The 18453-nt window shown below is 42.6% G+C and overlaps 1 protein-coding gene across 2 annotated transcripts in view; it reads right to left on the minus strand.

Annotated features, from left to right (window-relative positions):
- LOC115158414 (spermatogenesis-associated protein 16-like) overlaps positions 1-17921 on the minus strand; it is a 66233-nt gene extending 48312 nt beyond the window's left edge. For both annotated transcript variants that reach the window (XM_029707329.1, XM_029707328.1), the window contains exons 1-3: positions 17601-17921; positions 16487-17048; positions 15014-15159 (exon numbers count right to left, since the gene is read on the minus strand). In XM_029707329.1, coding sequence (XP_029563189.1) covers positions 15014-15159; positions 16487-17041 — 701 coding nt within the window. In that variant the 5' untranslated portion in view covers positions 17042-17048; positions 17601-17921. The remainder of the gene's footprint in view (positions 1-15013; positions 15160-16486; positions 17049-17600) is intronic.
- Positions 17922-18453: the final 532 nt, after the last annotated feature.

The raw sequence follows: 18453 nt of genomic DNA on the forward strand, positions 1-18453 counted from the left end.
ATATGCATGTGTGTGTGTGTCCATATGTATATGCCTCCAGTGAGTGTACATTGAGCCTGTACAATAGAGTCAGTGCAAAACATTTGAATAAATAAGAATAAAATAATGGGGTCAATGTAAATAGTCTGGGTAGCCATCTGATTAACTTTTCAACAGTTAGGGGGATAGAAGCTGTTAAGGAGTTTTTTGGTCCCAGACTTGGCGCTACGGTACCCCATGCCATGCGGTAGCAGAGAGAACAGTCAACAGTCTATGTCTTGGGTGGCTGGAGTCTGACACTGCCTGGTATTGAGGTCCTGGACGGCAGGAAGCTCGGCCCCAGTGATGTACTGGGCCGTATGCACTACCCTTTGTAGCGCCTTGCGGTCTGATGCCGAGCAGTTGCCATTCTGGTGATGCAACCAGTCAGTATGTTCTCAATGGTGCAGCTGTAGAACTTTGAGAATCTGAGGTCCCATGCCAAATCTTTTCAGCCTCCTTAGAGGCAACTTACAACTTGCAGACTTGTTTACGTGCTGCTGTGCGTTTTGTTGCCGATCTTACTTTGCTACTTGACTACTTCACGGATTTTACTTTTTCATTACCGTATATTTTTTGTTTTTCCCTCACTCAACTTTTTTCATTCAACTTTTTCACCCCGGAGGTTTTATCTGGACATGCTTCGTCAGGACTTCAAACAGCCGAAGCTAAGTAACATTAACATGATGCCTTCTAATTGCAGTTGTTGTACTTATAATATACAGGAGAACGATCGCCTTACGGCGAGGATAGCTGTGCTGCAAGCCCAGCTTCAGACGCAATCGTTAGGCAAGGGTAATTTCAGTGTAGGAAAGGATGAAACAGCGTCTGTGGCACCAGTAAGTACAGATAGTAACGTTAGTATAAACCCCCTCGCACGGTCCCCGCAGCCGGACAATTTTCTCATGGCTTCTGGAGGGAAACGCTGTAGGAATGCTCAACCGGTGTCGCTTATTCAGCCGACAGAAACTTTCAACCGGTACTCCCCATTAAGCGAGTCGGAGTTGGAGGCCGAAACTTCTCTGGTCTCTGCTCCTCCCGTTGTGGGGTTTGAGACGCCGAAGCCTCTCACCATTAGCTCTGACAAATTGAAAACCCTAGTCATTGGCGACTCCATTACCCGCAGTATTAGACTGAAAACAAATCATCCAGCGATCATACACTGTTTACCAGGGGGCAGGGCTACCGACGTTAAGGCTAATCTAAAGACGGTGCTGGCTAAAGCTAAAACTGGCGAGTGTAGAGAGTATAGAGATATTGTTATCCACGTCGGCACCAACGATGTTAGGATGAAACAGTCAGAGGTCACCAAGCGCAACATAGCTTCAGCGTGTAAATCAGCTAGAAAGATGTGTCGGCATCGATTAATTGTCTCTGGCCCCCTCCCAGTTAGGGGGAGTGATGAGCTCTACAGCAGAGTCTCACAACTCAATCGCTGGATGAAAACTGTTTTCTGCCCCTCCCAAAAGATAGAATTTGTAGATAATTGGCCCTCTTTCTGGGACTCACCCACAAACAGGACCAAGCCTGGCCTGTTGAGGAGTGACAGACTCCATCCTAGCTGGAGGGGTGCTCTCATCTTATCTACGAACATAGACAGGGCTCTAACTCCCCTAGCTCCACAATGAAATAGGGTGCAGGCCAGGCAGCAGGCTGTTAGCCAGTCTGCCAGCTTAGTGGAGTCTGCCACTAGCACAGTCAGTGTAGTCAGCTCAGCTATTCCCATTGAGACCGTGTCTGTGCCTCGATCTAGGTTGGGCAAAATTAAAGATGGCGGTGTTCACTTTAGCAATTTCACTAGTATAAAGACCTCCTCCATCCCTGCCATTATTGAAAGAGATTGTGATACCTCACATCTCAAAATAGGGCTACTTAATGTTAGGTCCCTCACTTCAAACGCAGTTATAGTCAATGAACTAATCACTGATCATAATCTTGATGTGATTGGCCTGACTGAAACATGGCTTAAGCCTGATGAATTTACTGTGTTAAATGAGGCCTCACCCCCTGGTTACACTAGTGACCATATCCCCCGCGCATCCCGCAAAGGCGGAGGTGTTGCTAACATTTATGACAGGAAATTTAAATTTACCCCAAAAAAAACAACAACGACGTTTTCGTCTTTTGAGCTTCTAGTCATGAAATCTATGCAGCCTACTCAATCACTTTTTATAGCTACTGTTTACAGGCCTCCTGGGCCACATGCAGCGTTCCTCACTGAGTTCCCTGAATTCCTATCGGACCTTGTAGTCATCGCAGATAATATTCAAATTTTTGGTGACTTTAATATTCACATGGAAAAGTCCACAGACCCACTCCAAAAGGCTTTCGGAGCCATCATCGACTCAGTGGGTTTTGTCCAACATGTCTCTGGACCTACTCACTGCCACAGTCATACTCTGACCTAGTTTTGTCCCATGGAATAAATGTTGTGGATCTTAATGTTTTTCCTCATAACCCTGGACTATCGGACCACCATTTTATTACGTTCGCAATCGCAACAAATAATCTGCTCAGACCCAAACCAAGAAGCATTAAAAGTCATGCTATAAACTCTCAGATAACCCAAAGATTCCTTGATGCCCTTCCAGACTCCCTCTGCCTACCCAAGGACGTCAGAGGACAAAAATCAGTTAACCACCTAACCGAGGAACTCAATTTAACCTTGCGCAATACCCTAGATGCAGTTGCACCCCTAAAAACTAAAAACATTTGTCATAAGAAACTAGCTCCCTGGTATACAGAAAATACACGAGCTCTGAAGCAAGCTTCCAGAAAATTGGAACGGAAATGGCGCCACACCAAACTGGAAGTCTTCCGACTAGCTTGGAAAGACAGTACCGTGCAGTATCGAAGAGCCCTCACTGCTGCTCGATCATCCTATTTTTCCAACTTAATTGAGGAAAATAAGAACAATCCGAAATTTATTTTTGATACTGTCGCAAAGTTAACTAAAAAGCAGCATTCCCCAAGAGAGAATGGCTCTCACTTCAGCAGTGATGAATTTATGAACTTCTTTGAGGAAAAGATCATGATAATTAGAAAGCAAATTACGGACTCCTCTTTAAATCTGCGTATTCCTCCAAAGCTCCGTTGTCCTGAGTCTGCACAACCCTGCCAGGACCTAGGATCAAGGGAGACACTAAAGTGCTTTAGTACTATATCTCTTGACACAATGATGAAAATAATCATGGCCTCTAAACCTTCAAGCTGCATACTGGACCCTATTCCAACTAAACTACTGAAAGAGCTGCTTTCTGTGCTTGGCCCTCCTATGTTGAACATAATAAACGTCTCTCTATCCACCGGATGTGTACCAAACTCACTAAAAGTGGCAGTAATAAAGCCTCTCTTGAAAAAGCCAAATCTTGACCCAGAAATTATAAAAAAACTAAAAATCGGCCTATATTGAATCTTCCATTCCTCTCAAAAAAATTTGAAAAAGCTGTTGCGCAGCAACTCACTACCTTCCTGAAGACAAACAATGTACACGAAACGCATCAGTCTGGTTTTAGACCCCATCATAGCACTGAGACTGCACTTGTGAAGGTGGTAAATGACCTTTTAATGACGTCAGACCGAGGTTCTGCGTCTGTCCTCGTGCTCCTAGATCTTAGTGCTGCTTTGGATACCATCGATCAGCACATTCTTTTGGAGAGATTGGAAACCCAAATTGGTCTACATGGACAAGTTCTGGCCTGGTTTAGGTCTTATCTATCGAAAAGATATCAGTTTGTCTCTGTGAATGGTTTGTCCTCTGACAAATCAACTGTAAATTTCGGTGTTCCTCAAGGTTCCGTTTTAGGACCACTATTGTTTTCACTATATATTTTACCTCTTGGGGATGTCATTCGAAAACATAATGTTAAATTTCACTGCTATGCGGATGACACACAGCTGTACATTTCAATGAAACATGGTGAAGCCCCAAAATTGCCCTCGCTAGAAGCCTGTGTCTCAGACATAAGGAAGTGGATGGCTGCAAACTTTCTACTCTTAAACTCGGACAAAACAGAGATGCTTGTTCTAGGTCCCAAGAAACAAAGAGATCTTCTGTTGAATCTGACAATTAATCTGGATGGTTGTACAGTCGTCTCAAATAAAACTGTGAAGGACCTCGGCGTTACTCTGGACCCTGATCTCTCTTTTGAAGAACATATCAAGACTGTTTCAAGGACAGCTTTTTTCCATCTACGTAACATTGCAAAAATCAGAAACTTTCTGTCCAAAAATGACGCAGAAAAATTAATCCATGCCTTTGTTACTTCTTGGTTGGACTACTGCAATGCTCTACTTTCCGGCTACCCGGATAAAGCACTAAATAAACTTCAGTTAGTGCTAAATACGGCTGCTAGAATCCTGACTAGAATCAAAAAATTGGATCATATTACTCCAGTGCTAGCCTCCCTACACTGGCTTCCTGTTAGGTCAAGGGCTGATTTCAAGGTTTTACTGCTAACCTACAAAGCATTACATGGGCTTGCTCCTACCTATCTTTCCGATTTGGTCCTGCCGTACATACCTACACGTACGCTACGGTCACAAGACGCGGGCCTCCTAATTGTTCCTAGAATTTGTGTGGCCTACCACTTCGCGGCTGAGCTGTTGTTGCTGAGCTGTTCCACTCTACAATAACAGCACTTACAGTTGATCAGGGCAGCTATAGCGGGGCATACATTTTACAAACTGACTTGTTGGAAAGGTGACGTCCTATGACATTGCCACGTTGAAAGTCACTGAGCTCTTCAATATGGGGCAATCTACTGTCAGTGTTTGTCTATGGAGATTGCATGGCTGTGTGCTTGATTTTATACACCTGTCAGCAACAGGTGTGGCTGAAATAGATTAATCCACTAATTTGAAGGGGTGTCCAAATACTTCAGTATATATATTTGCTAGTGCTTGACTAAAGAAAATCTCGGTTGACCAACAGCCTATTTGTCACGTTCACTATCTTCAAACTCCTGATCATAAATAAACCAAGGCGCAGCGTGCATGGAATTCCACATCTTTTAATGAAGATGAAACTCACTAAACAACAAAACAGGAGAAAAACGAAACTTGACGTTCTGGGCTGCTCACAGGCAGCTACACAAAAACAAGATCCCACAATCACAGGTGGGAAAAGGGCTGCCTAAGTATGATTCCCAATCAAAGACAACAATAGACAGCTGCCTCTGATTAGGAACCATACTCGGACAAAAACAAAGAAATAGACAACATAGAATGCCCACCCCACATCACACCCTGACCTAACCAAGTAGAGAAATAAAACGTCTCTCTAAGGTCAGGGCGTGACACTATTGACCAAACAATCGACTAATTGAGATAAACCCTAAACCAAAGAGAATTCTCTTTGGAGGTAATACAGTCAGCATTTGATTGCGAGGTATTCTAGGTCGGGTGAACAAAAGGACTTGAGTTCCTGTACATTATCACAATCACACCATGAGTAGTTAATCATGAGACATACACCTCCGCCTTTCTTCTTCCTGGCGAGTTCTTTATTCCTGTCTGCGCAATGTACTGAGAACCCAGCTGGTTGTCTGGACGGGGACAGTATATCTGGAGAGAGCCATGATTTCGTGAAACAGAGTATGTTACAGTCCATGATGTCTCTCTGTAAGGAGATCCTCACCCTGTGCTTGTCTACTTTATTGTCCAGGAACTGAACATTAGCGAGTAATATACACGGAAGCGGTGGATGGTGTGCACAGCTCCTGAGTTGGACTAAAAGTCCACTCCGAATACCTCTTCCTCACCTTTGGCATCTTGGAGCAGCATCTGGGATAAGTTCAATTGCCTTGGGGGCAACAAAGGTTCTAATTTGGGAAAGTTGTATTTCTGGTCAGAATGCTGGTGAGTTACAGCCGCTCTAATATCCAAAAGTTATTTCCGGTTGTATGTACTAACACACAAAAAACATTCTAGGCTAATAATGTAAGAAATAAGAAAACAATAAAAAACACTGCGAAATTGCTTAGGTGCTAGAAGCAGAGCTGCCATGTCTATTGGCACCATCTTTCTCATTGACAGGTCCTTAGTGATGTGGACACAAAGGAACTTGAAGCTCTCGACCTGCTCCACTATAGCCCCGTTGATGTAAATGGGGGCATGACCGGCCCTCCTTTTCCTGTAGTCCACGTTCAGCTTATTTGTCTTGCTCACATTGAGGGAGAGGTTGTTGTCCTGGCACCACACTGCCACCTCCCTATAGGCTATCTCATCATTGTCGGTGATCAGGCCTACCACCGTTGTGTCGTTGGCAAACTTAATGGTGGTGTGTTGGAGTTGTGCGTGGCCACACATTCGTGGGCGAACAGGAGGGGACTAAGCACATACCACCCCCCCGTGTTGAGAAACAGCAGAGAACATTCACAGCCTTTTATGAAGCCATATCGTTTGGTTATTCTGACAGGGCCAGAGCAGATCACCATCTCCCTAATCAGGAAATCATGACAACTTAGTTCTGTTCTCTCCTTAAAAGTAGAACACTATTCTCCTTTGATGTCTGGGGACCTGTTTGTCTGAATCTGGTCTGACATTGTCTGGCTGGCTAATTGACATCTCAGCACCACTCTCAATGTATTGTAAACACGTACCTGCTGCTAAGAAGAAAAATCTTCTAGACAGTGAGAATGCAATACGAATGTCAGTGCCACTGATCACTTTGTGAAAGTTTTGTTAACTCCTTGCACAGAAACAACCCACAAATGGTCAGTATCCTTCCCTAAAACTGTTTATGTCCATCCTATTTCATCTACATGGAAACGATTACCTGAGTAGGGCTTGGCTCTTTAAAGCCTCCCAGATAATTACAGCCATTAATCTGCTGCCTTAACTAAATGGCTGGCATTTAGATGAACGCACAGCTTTTTAGCTATAGTTTCTTGTACGTAAGTGTTCTATTTTAAACTTTACAGACAGAAATGCCATGTAAATGGCCATTGTTCAATGAAGGTGAGGTTCATTGCTTTTATGGAAGAAAAGGGAAACTTCCTCAGTCACATATATAGCTTGAGAACACACACCACTACGGTGTAGCACTACATCAGGAACTATAATAATGAAAATGCACTAACTGGTAAAACATAATGACTCAATCATACTTCAGATCTGTACGTACATCAATTCATCTACTGAGAAGAAATGAGGAAAGTAAATCTCATTTACATAAGGGACACTCAAATTCTCTCAGTTGATTTTTTTTTTTCAGTCTGAGAAAGATGTTGGGATCTCAAAATAACTGTTTGTAGATGACAAACAGTTTGTAGATGTGCGATTTGACAATGTGAGAACAGAACAGCATTGGAAGAGAGATGGCATCTACAACCTGAAGACGAGACAGACGCAGCCCTGGAACAGAAAGTAATCCATAAACACTGTCATCACAGCGGGTTCAAAGACTGCACCATGGTATTTTTATCTGTATTGTTTTGTCGGGTTCCAGACTCCTAAACTAATACATACAAAATCCATTTATGGGGGAATCGTCATGGCTGTCTTTGATCGAATCCCGCCTTTCCCCTCATCCTGCTCAAAGCCAGTTCCTATGAAGCAACAGAAAATATAGAATGCACCACATTTACAGCCGGTAAATGCAACAACAACAAAAATACAAAAGGGAAAAGATGATCGGTAATCCATTTGTGGTTTCAGGAGCTGTGAACATGTGCGCTTGCTTTGAACCCATTGATTTTCTAAACTCCATAAAGCAAACTTGCATTCAGATTTTTTTTTGTGCAACCAACACAGCACAGCTGAGAAAGAAATGTAGGCAGCTGCCATTAGTTGAATAATAATATTCACTTGTTTGAAGGTAGGGCATACTACCTTTATATATATGACATACTGCTCCTGTGGAAGTATTAAACAGCCTTTTCAAACTTTTCTGGACAAATATCCTTTTCTAATGTTTGACTGGTTTTACATAATCCAATAACATATTTTCAGATCAAAACCACTGCTCTAAACTACCTGTCACCCTGATCCAAAATGACCACATGCCAGAGCTGAAATCACCAACAGTAGACAGAGCCCAAAAACGAACAAACGCTGTTGACTTGTCTGTCAGTAAACAAGCCTTGAGATCCTTTGTCACTAGTTCACGTTTTCTGATTCTATACTGCACATCAACATCTTTGGATTAAATATACACTGCTCAAAAAAATAAAGGGAACACTTAAACAACACAATGTAACTCCAAGTCAATCACACTTCTGTGAAATCAAACTGTCCACTTAGGAAGCAACACTGATTGACAATAAATTTCACATGCTGTTGTGCAAATGGAATAGACAACAGGTGGAAATTATAGGCAATTAGCAAGACACCCCCAATAAAGGAGTGGTTCTGCAGGTGGGGACCACAGACCACTTCTCAGTTCCTATGCTTCCTGGCTGATGTTTTGGTCACTTCTGAATGCTGGCGGTGCTTTCACTCTAGTGGTAGCATGAGACGGAGTCTACAACCCACACAAGTGGCTCAGGTAGCGCAGCTCATCCAGAATGGCACATCAATGCGAGCTGTGGCAAGAAGGTTTGCTGTGTCTGTCAGCGTAGTGTCCAGAGCATGGAGGCGCTACCAGGAGACAGGCCAGTACATCAGGAGACGTGGAGGAGGCCGTAGGAGGGCAACAACCCAGCAGCAGGACCGCTACCTTCGCCTTTGTGCAAGGAGGAGCAGGAGAAGCACTGCCAGAGCCCTGCAAAATGACCTCCAGCAGGCCACAAATGTGCATGTGTCTGCTCAAACGGTCAGAAACAGACTCCATGAGGGTGGTATGAGGGCACGACGTCCACAGGTGGGGGTTGTGCGTACAGCCCAACACCGTGCAGGACTTTTGGCATTTGCCAGAGAACACCAAGATTGGCAAATTCGCCACTGGCGCCCTGTGCTCTTCACAGATGAGCAGGTTCACACTGAGCACGTGACAGACGTGACAGAGTCTGGAGACGCCGTGGAGAACGTTCTGCTGCCTGCAACATCCTCCAGCATGACCTGGTTTGGCGGTGGGTCAGTCATGGTGTGGGGTGGCATTTATTTGGGGGGCCGCACAGCCCTCCATGTGCTCGCCAGAGGTAGCCTGACTGCCATTAGGTACCGAGATGAGATCCTCAGACCCCTTGTGAGACCATATGCTGGTGCGGTTGGCCCTGGGTTCCTCCTAATGCAAGACAATGCTAGACCTCATGTGGCTGGAGTGTGTCAGCAGTTCCTGCAAGAGGAAGGCATTGATGCTATGGACTGGCCCGCCCGTTCCCCAGACCTGAATCCAATTGAGCACATCTGGGACATCATGTCTCGCTCCATCCACCAACGCCACATTGCACCACAGACTGTCCAGGAGTTGGCGGATGCTTTAGTCCAGGTCTGGGAGGAGATCCCTCAGGAGACCATCCTCCACATCATCAGGAGCATGCCCAGGCGTTGTAGGGAGGTCATACAGGCACGTGGAGGCCACACACACTACTGAGCCTCATTCTGACTTGTTTTAAGGACATTACATCAAAGTTGGATCAGCCTGTAGTGTGGTTTTCCACTTTAATTTGGAGTGTGACTCCAAATCCAGACCTCCATGGGTTGATAAATTGGATTTCCATTGATTATTTTTGTGTGATTTTGTTGTCAACACATTCAACTATGTAAAGAAAAAAGTATTTAATAAGATTATTTCTTTCATTCAGATCTAGGATGTGTTGTTTAAGTGTTCCCTTTATTTTTTTGAGCAGTATATATTTTTCCCCCTCACCCATCTACACACAATACCCCATAACGACAGTGAATACCCTATGTTAGAATCCCCTTTGACGTCGATTACAGCTGTGAGTCTTTCTGGGTAAGTCTAAGAGTTTTGTACACCTGGATTGTACAACATTTGCACATTATTCTTTTGAAAATGCTTCAAGCTCTGTCAAATGGGTTGTTGATCATTGCTCGACAACCATTTTCATGTCTTGCCATAGAATTACAAGCAGATTTAAGTCAAAACTAACTCAGCCACTCAGGAACATTCACTGTCTTCTTGGTAAGCAACTCCAGTGTAGATTTGGCCTTATGTTTTAGATTATTGTCTTGCTGAAAGGTGAATTAATTTCCCAGTGTCTGGTGGAAAGCAGACTGAACCAGGTTTTCCTCTATGGTTTTGCCTGTGCTTAGCTCCATGCTGTTTCATTTTTATCCTGAAAAACTCCCCAGTCCTTAATGATTACAAGCATGCCCATAACATTATGCAGCCACCACTATGCTTGCAAATATGGAGTGGTACTCAGTAATGTGTTGTATTGAATTTGCCCCAAACATAACACTTTGTATTCAGGACAAAAATGCTTTGCCACATTTTTTGGCAGAATTACTTTAGTGCCTTGTTGCCAACAGGATGCATGTTTTTGAATATTTTTATGCTGTACAGGCTTCCTTCTTTTCACGTTGTCATTTAAGTTAGTATAGTAGAGTAACTACAATGTTGTTGATCCATCCTGGCTGCTATCACAGCCAATAAACTCTGTAACTGTTTTAAAGTCACCATTGGCCTTATGATGAAATCCCTGAGCGGTTTCCTCCCTCTCTGGCAACTGAGTTAGGAAGGACGCCAGTCTCTTTGTAGTGAGTGGGTGTACTGATACACCAGCAAAATTGTAATTAATAACTTCACCATGCTCAATACAGTGAGGGAAAAAAGTATTTGATCCCCTGCTGATTTTGTACGTTTGCCCACTGACAAAGAAATGATCAGTCTATAATTTTAATGGTAAGTTTATTTGAACAGTGAGAGACAGGATAACAACAAATAAATCCAGAAAAACGCATGTCAAAAATGTTATAAATTGATTTGCATTTTAATGAGGGAAATAAGTATTTGACCCCTCTGCAAAACATGACATAGTACTTGGTGGCAAAACCCTTGTTGGCAATCACAGAGGTCAGACGTTTCTTGTAGTTGGCCACCAGGTTTGCACACATCTCAGGAGGGATTTTGTCCCACTCCTCTTTGCAGATCTTCTCCAAGTCATTAAGGTTTCGAGGCTGACGTTTGGCAACTCGAACCTTCAGCTCCCTCCACAGATTTTCTATGGGATTAAGGTCTGGAGACTAGAGGCCGATTTCATGTTTTTGGATGCCGATTTGGCATGCCGATTTGGCCGATAATATATATATATATATTTTTTACTCCTTTATTTTAACTAGGCAAGTCAGTTAAGAACACATTCTTACTTTCAATGACGGCCTAGGAACGGTGGGTTAACTGCCTTATTCAGGGGCAGAACGACAGATTTTTACTTGGTCAGCTTGGGGATTCAATCTTGCAACCTTACGGTTAACTAGTCCAACGCTCTAACCACCTGCTTTACATTGCACTCCACGAGGAGCCTGCCTGTTACGCGAATGCAGTAAGAAGCCAAGGTAAGTTTCTAGCTAGCATTAAACTTATCTTATAAAAAAACAATCAATCACAATCACTAGTTTACACATGGTTGATGATATTACTAGTTTATCTAGCCTGTCCTGCGTTGCTTATAATCGCTTAGGTACACGTTGCTCCAACCATAAACATCAATGCCTTTCTTAAAATCAATACACAAGTATATATTTTTAAACCTGCATATTTAGTTAATATTGCCTGCTAACATGAATTTCTTTTAACTAGGGAAAATGTGTCACCTCTGCAACAGAGTCAGGGTATATGCAGCAGTTTGGGCCGCCTGGCTCGTTGCGAACTGTGAAGACTATTTCTTCCTAACAAAGACAGCCGACTTCCCCAAACGGGGGAGGATTTAACAAAAGCGCATTTGCGATAAAAGCACAATCATTGCACGACTGTACCTAACCATAAACATCAATGCCTTTCTTAAAATCAATACACAAGTATATATTTTTAAACCTGCATATTTAGCTAAAAGAAATCCAGGTTATCAGGCAATACTAACCAGGTGAAATTGTGTCATTTCTCTTGCGTTCATTGCACGCAGAGTCAGGGTATATGCAACAGTTTGGGCCGCCTGGCTCGTTACGAACTAATTTTCCAGAATTTTACGTAATTATGACATAACATTGAAGGTTGTGCAATGTAACAGGAATATTTAGACTTAGGGATGCCACCCGTTAGATAAAATACGGAACGGTTCCGTATTTCACTGAAAGGAAAAACGTTTTGTTTTCGAGATGATAGTTTCCAGATTCTACCATATTAATGACCAAAGGCTCGCATTTCTGTGTGTTACGTTATAATTAAGTCTATGATTTGATAGAGCAGTCTGACTGAGCGGTGGTAGGCAGCAGCAGGTTCGTAAGCATTCATTCAAACAGCACTTTCGTGCGTTTTGCTAGCAGCTCTTTGCAATGCTTCAAGCATTGCGCTGTTTATGACTTCAACCCTATCAACTCCCAAGATTAGGCTGGTGTAACCGATGTGAAATGGCTAGCTAGTTAGCGGGTGCGCGCTAATAGCGTTTCAAACGTCACTCGCACTGAGACTTGGAGTTGTTGTTCCCCTTGCTCTGCATGGGTAATGCTGCTTCGAGGGTGGCTGTTGTCGATGTGTTCCTGGTTCGAGCCCAGGTAGGAGCGAGGAGAGGGACGGAAGCTATACTGTTACACTGGCAATACTAAAGTGCTTATAAGAACATCCAATAGTCAAAGGTATATGAAATACAAATCGTATAGAGAGAAATAGTCCTATAATTCCTATAATAACTACAACCAAAAACTTGTTACCTGGGAATATTGAAGACTCATGTTAAAAGGAACCACCAGCTTTCATATGTTCTCATGTTCTGAGCAAGGAACTTAAACGGTAGTTTTCTTACATGGCACATATTGCACTTTTACTTTCTTCTCCAACACTTTGTTTTTGCATTATTTAAACCAAATTGAACATGTTTCATTATTTATTTGAGGCTAAATTGATTTTATTGATGTATTATATTAAGTTAAAATAAGTGTTCATTCAGTATTGTTGTAATTGTCATTATTACAAATATATATATATATAAAACATTTTAAATCGACCGATTAATCGGCATCGGTTTTTTTGGTCCTCCAATAATCGGCATCGGCGTTGAAAAACCATAATCGGTCGACCACTACTGGAGACTGGCTAGGCCACTCCAGGACCTTAATGTGCTTCTTCTTGAGCCACTCCTTTGTTGCCTTGGCCGTGTGTTTTGGGTCATTGTCATGCTGGAATACCCATCCACGACCCATTTTCAATGCCCTGGCTGAGGGAAGGAGGTTCTCATCCAAGATTTGACGGTACATGGCCGCGTCCATCGTCCCTTTGATGCGGTGAAGTTGTCCTGTCCCCTTAGCAGAAAAACACCCCAAAAGCATAATGCTTCCACCTCCATGTTTGACGGTGGGGATGGTGTTCTTGAGGTCATAGGCAGCATTCCTCCTCCTCCAAACACGGCGAGTTGAGTTGATGCCAAAGAGCTCCATTTTGGTCTCATCTGACCACAACACTTTCACCCAGTTGTCCTCTGAATCATTCAGATGTTCATTGGCAAACTTCACACGGGCATCTATATGTGCTTTCTTGAGCAGGGGGACCTTGCGGGCGCTGCAGGATTTCAGTCCTTCACGGCGTAGTGTGTTACCAATTGTTTTCTTGGTGACTATGGTCCCAGCTGCCTTGAGATCATTGACAAGATCCTCCCGTGTAGTTCTGGGCTGATTCCTCGCCGTTCTCATGATCATTGCAACTCCACGAGGTGAGATCTTGCATGGAGCCCCAGGCCGAGGGAGATTGACAGTTATTTTGTGTTTCTTCCATTTGCGAATAAATCGCACCAACTGTTGTCACCTTCTCACCAAGCTGCTTGGCGATGGTCTTGTAGCCCATTCCAGCCTTGTGTAGGTCTACAATCTTGTCCCTGACATCCTTGGAGAGCTCTTTGGTCTTGGCCATGGTGGAGAGTTTGGAATCTGATTGATTACTTCTGTGGACAGGTGTCTTTTATACAGGTAACAAATAGAGATTAGGAGCACTCCCTTTAAGAGTGTACTCCTAATCTCAGCTCGTTACCTGTATAAAAGACACCTAGGAGCCAGAAATCTTTCTGATTGAGAGGGGGTCAAATACTTATTTCCCTCATTAAAATGCAAATCAATTTATAACATTTTTGACATGCATTTTTCTGGATTGTTTTGTTGTTATTCTGTCTCTCACTGTTCAAATAAACCTACCATTAAAATTATAGACTGGTCATTTCTTTGTCAGTGGGCAAACGTACAAAATCAGCAGGGGATCAAATACTTTTTTCCCTCACTGTGGGTGTCCTTTGCGAGGCATTGGAAAACCTTGCTGTTCTTTATGGTTGAATCAGTGTTTGAAATTCCCTGCTTGACTGAGGGACCTTACAGATAATTGTATGTGTGGGGTACAGAGATGAGGTAGTCATTCAAAAATCATGTTAAACAATATTATAACAACACATTTTTACTCCTAACTTATTTAGGCATACCATAACAAAGGTGTTGAATACTTTCTGAAGACACTGTAGCTCCATACATAACAGGCCCAGACAGGGGAAAAGTTTCACACATAGTTCCCAGGCACTGTGTGCTTCCAAGGGTAAGAAGACAGTGGGGCCAAGACAGGGTGAGTTATGGGGGTCCAGGTCTGGGTCCTAATGGAGGGGGCGGTGGACAGGTGTAATGGTCTGACTAACAGGCAGGTCGGAGGGACAGAGGCAAGTGGAGGTCAGGCGGGTGGGCAGCATGTAAACTGCTCAGAAATAACTAGCTTTATCTCTGGTCCATTAACACATCCTCCCTTTTATACGCATGGAATCAACTGTATACAGAGAAATACTTTTCAGACTGCTTTTGGCTACACAAGATGGGGGTAATGGTTATGTTATCCTTCTGCACAAAATGGATGTCTATGGGAGTTGTATTCAGGCTTGTTGTGGGTAATTCTGACGTACTCTCACTGCTGAGTCCTTTGCTGGGTGTTTTTGTGAATATAAAATCTGACAAGCATCCTCATCCTTACCTGTGGGAGTGGTTGAGGGCTATCTCCGGTCTCTTCAGTCTCAGGTAACAGGCAACAAGTCTGGACTCAATCAAACTGGCAACCTTAGAAATGTCTTCATACACCGCATGCAAAGATTGTTCAACTGCAGCGCCTTTTGAACACAGCTGAGAGAGAGAAAGAGAGAGAGAGACTTTCACTACACAAATCAAAATAGACAGAAATTAGTAAAATCTCAGAAGGCAGAATGTTGGCACATTTGACATTAAGTCTAAGAAATACTTTTCTCTATGCAATTATCATATGAACAGAACATTTCAAACAAGTCCTGTTTTTTTTCCTAGGGATCATGGAAAACATGTCTGATGTGTAGTTGGGGTGACCAGTAACACACAAATGAGTCATCAGCGGAGCTTAATCAAATGACTAAGACAACATTTTAGTGCCACTGGCAAAACTATGCAGCATGTGCTAATTATAGGACCTCTCAACAATGTACAGTAAAGGATTCATGAATGATTCATTTGCATATAAGAGACTGAGATGTACCTGGCGATGCACTAATTAAATACATTTATTTCAGCAGACAATAAACAGGGATTTTTTACATTGAACACTAGACCAGAGGGGTATACTACAAAGCAGGTTCAAGGAGTTATCCAGATAACGTGCCTAAATATTTTGATATAGTATAACATTTTACTTTTAGACAGATAGGCATGGTGTAATAAATTCAGTATATATATAAGTTTATATTTTTGAATGAACCAGAAAATGAATAGTTATTTATGCTTGATCATCAAAGTTTCTCTGGGCATGAATGTCTAGTTCTGATTTACATTTGGAGTTTTCAACTTATGTGAATTCAACGTCAAATCAACAAAAAAGGTCACCGTGTCATTAAAAGTTGGGTGAAAAAAAGACGAAATGCCCTTTCATTGATGACTTCTTGCAAATCCAATCAGTTTCCCACATTGATTCAACGTCATCACATAAATTATTTGGGTTGAAATAACGTGGAAACAATGTTGATTCAACCAGTTTTTGCCCAGTGGGTTAGCTGGTTAACTAATGTATCCTGCTCTGTAGTATACTGCTCTAAGTTTGCCACTTTGTGGGATTTTCAAAGTACATACGCTTTGTAATAAGCTGCTTTGTTTTAAGCATACAACATTGTGCCATACAAGACAAACAGATGTACACAACTGTATCTAAAAGATATACTACATTAAATGCCATGACATTTGTAACACATGATATCTGTGAAAATAGAGGTCATATACCCTGGGGGAAAGCTGGCTGCTGCCATAAGTTCTGGCAGTTTTCATTTTAAGTTTTCAACACTTTGATTTAAAAAGGTTTGACAATCATTTTACTAGACCGGGGAGGGATGGAGACAATAAATAATGATGTAATCTATTTGTTTAGAAAGTGAACAAATAAATAAATAAATGAGGAAGGACTATGGACAGATTTAATTTAAATATCAAGTACCTCCAGAGCTGTGGTAAAACGACTGGCTGCGATCCCATATTTCTTCTGTTGGTAGTATGAGTTGGCATCCTGTAAGGCTACATCCAGCCATTTGTCAATTTGAGGCAGAAAGCCGAGATTAGGTCCACTTGGAGGGCCTACTATTTCAGAGGCTTGACACATAAATTGTGAAGCCGAGGAGGTGACTGGGGACTTGGAGGGCTGCTGGGTAATGTTGTGCTGCTCGTCACCATACACTAGCTTCATCTCAGCCGCCAACAGGCTTTTTAAAGAGATACGGAGGGGTGGAGGTAAGGGGCTTCCCTCATCACACACCCCTTGCTTCTCCACTAGTGGTCTATCGCTAACACCCCTGCTGTCCGTCATTCTCTTCTTGGGCCTGGTGCTGTTTCCCCTCACACTCGCCTTCCTCCTCTTATTTGGGCCACTTTCCTTGGGTGGAGGTGGTGCCTGGGTATTGTGAATCAGATCCCCTTCTGTCTCTGTAGCCGAGCTGGGTCTCCCTGGCGGAGCCTGATTATCTGAAAGCTGTGGAACTCCTGCAGATTGAACCATGATGCGCCTGCAGGAGATGATCACCAATATGAACAGATAATGTAGACTCATGAGGCCAAAGACTCAGCTGGAAAAGTTCTGAGGCAAGAATATACTTGTTACTGTGTAGCCTGGCCCTAAGCATTGTGACTGTGTGTGGGAAGAAATCTCAAAGAGAAACATGGTTCAGATGTCAAATTCCTGCAAAATATGCGTTATAGGTTATAAACCAAATTCCTAGTCTACATCAGAACTTTTCAAAGTAGAAAATATGAAGTTTCTCAAACATGAGGTTGGCCTAGAGACAGATTACATAATGGTAGGCCTAGCCTTGCCCCCAGTCTAATTGTGCATTAACCAGGGTAAGGTAGGCCTACAACTGTGCAATAATTTGTTATATGTAACCTAGACAGCTTTCAAAGTCAGAGATTATGAAAGTCATGCGGACGCTATCCACAGATCTTGCTCAGTGGCGACATCAATTCGCTGCTAATGGGTGCGTTTTTGTAAACATATTAGGCAACACCATATATATTTAATGGCTCTTTGGTATGTAGGCTAGATGGGATTAGTTACTCACCTATATTTTGCTTGCTTGTTATGTGGGTTGTATGCATTCGATCATCTGCATTCGGTTCGTAAAACAACATTCTGTTAGACCATTTGAAAGCGTTCTTCAGGTATTTGGATTCCATGCTATATCATTCGCGGCAAATTTGCGCAGCAAAAAAAAAACACGCATGTTCATAAAACACGTATTTGATTCCAGTATTTCAACATGAACCCATAGACTTAAGTGAAATGTACTTGTACACTGTCTGCTGCAACCTGATTACAGTTTTTGGGAATGGCGAAAGTGGTATCTAGACAAGAGTTTCCCCAACTCCTGTCCTCGAGTACAACCAACAGCAGGTCTACTCATGTTTGTTGTAGCCCCGGACAAAAACAGCTGATTCGATGTGTCAAGGGCTTGATGATTAAATCAGTTTCTCAAAGTGGGGTCTGTGGAGGTACTGCATGGGTCGGTCCACAGCCAGATCAAAAATATTCTTTTTTAATTCATATTACTAACAACTACAGGTTAACATAATTGGCCAAGGGATCCGTGGAATAGGTTTAGAGTGTGTAATACAATAACATGTAATATTATGAATCTACAATTTATGTTATTAATCCTGGGCAACATGGGCCTTGGAGCCAAGGCTCACAAGGATATTTGTATCCACAGTGCTCCACCAATTATACGTTTCAACTCAATACTTACTGCATTCCCCCTCAAGGTATTTTTTTTGGACTTTTATAAATACACTGCTTTAAGAATGCAAAGTTTTCTCTCTGCCCCATGTATTTTTTTTAGAATTGCAGGATATTAGCATTAAAGCTGCAACAACAACACAAATATTTCTGCACAATGACATGTGTGCTGCGAAACT

This window comes from Salmo trutta, chromosome 22 (genome assembly GCF_901001165.1).
Source record: "Salmo trutta chromosome 22, fSalTru1.1, whole genome shotgun sequence".
NCBI lineage: Eukaryota > Metazoa > Chordata > Actinopteri > Salmoniformes > Salmonidae > Salmo > Salmo trutta.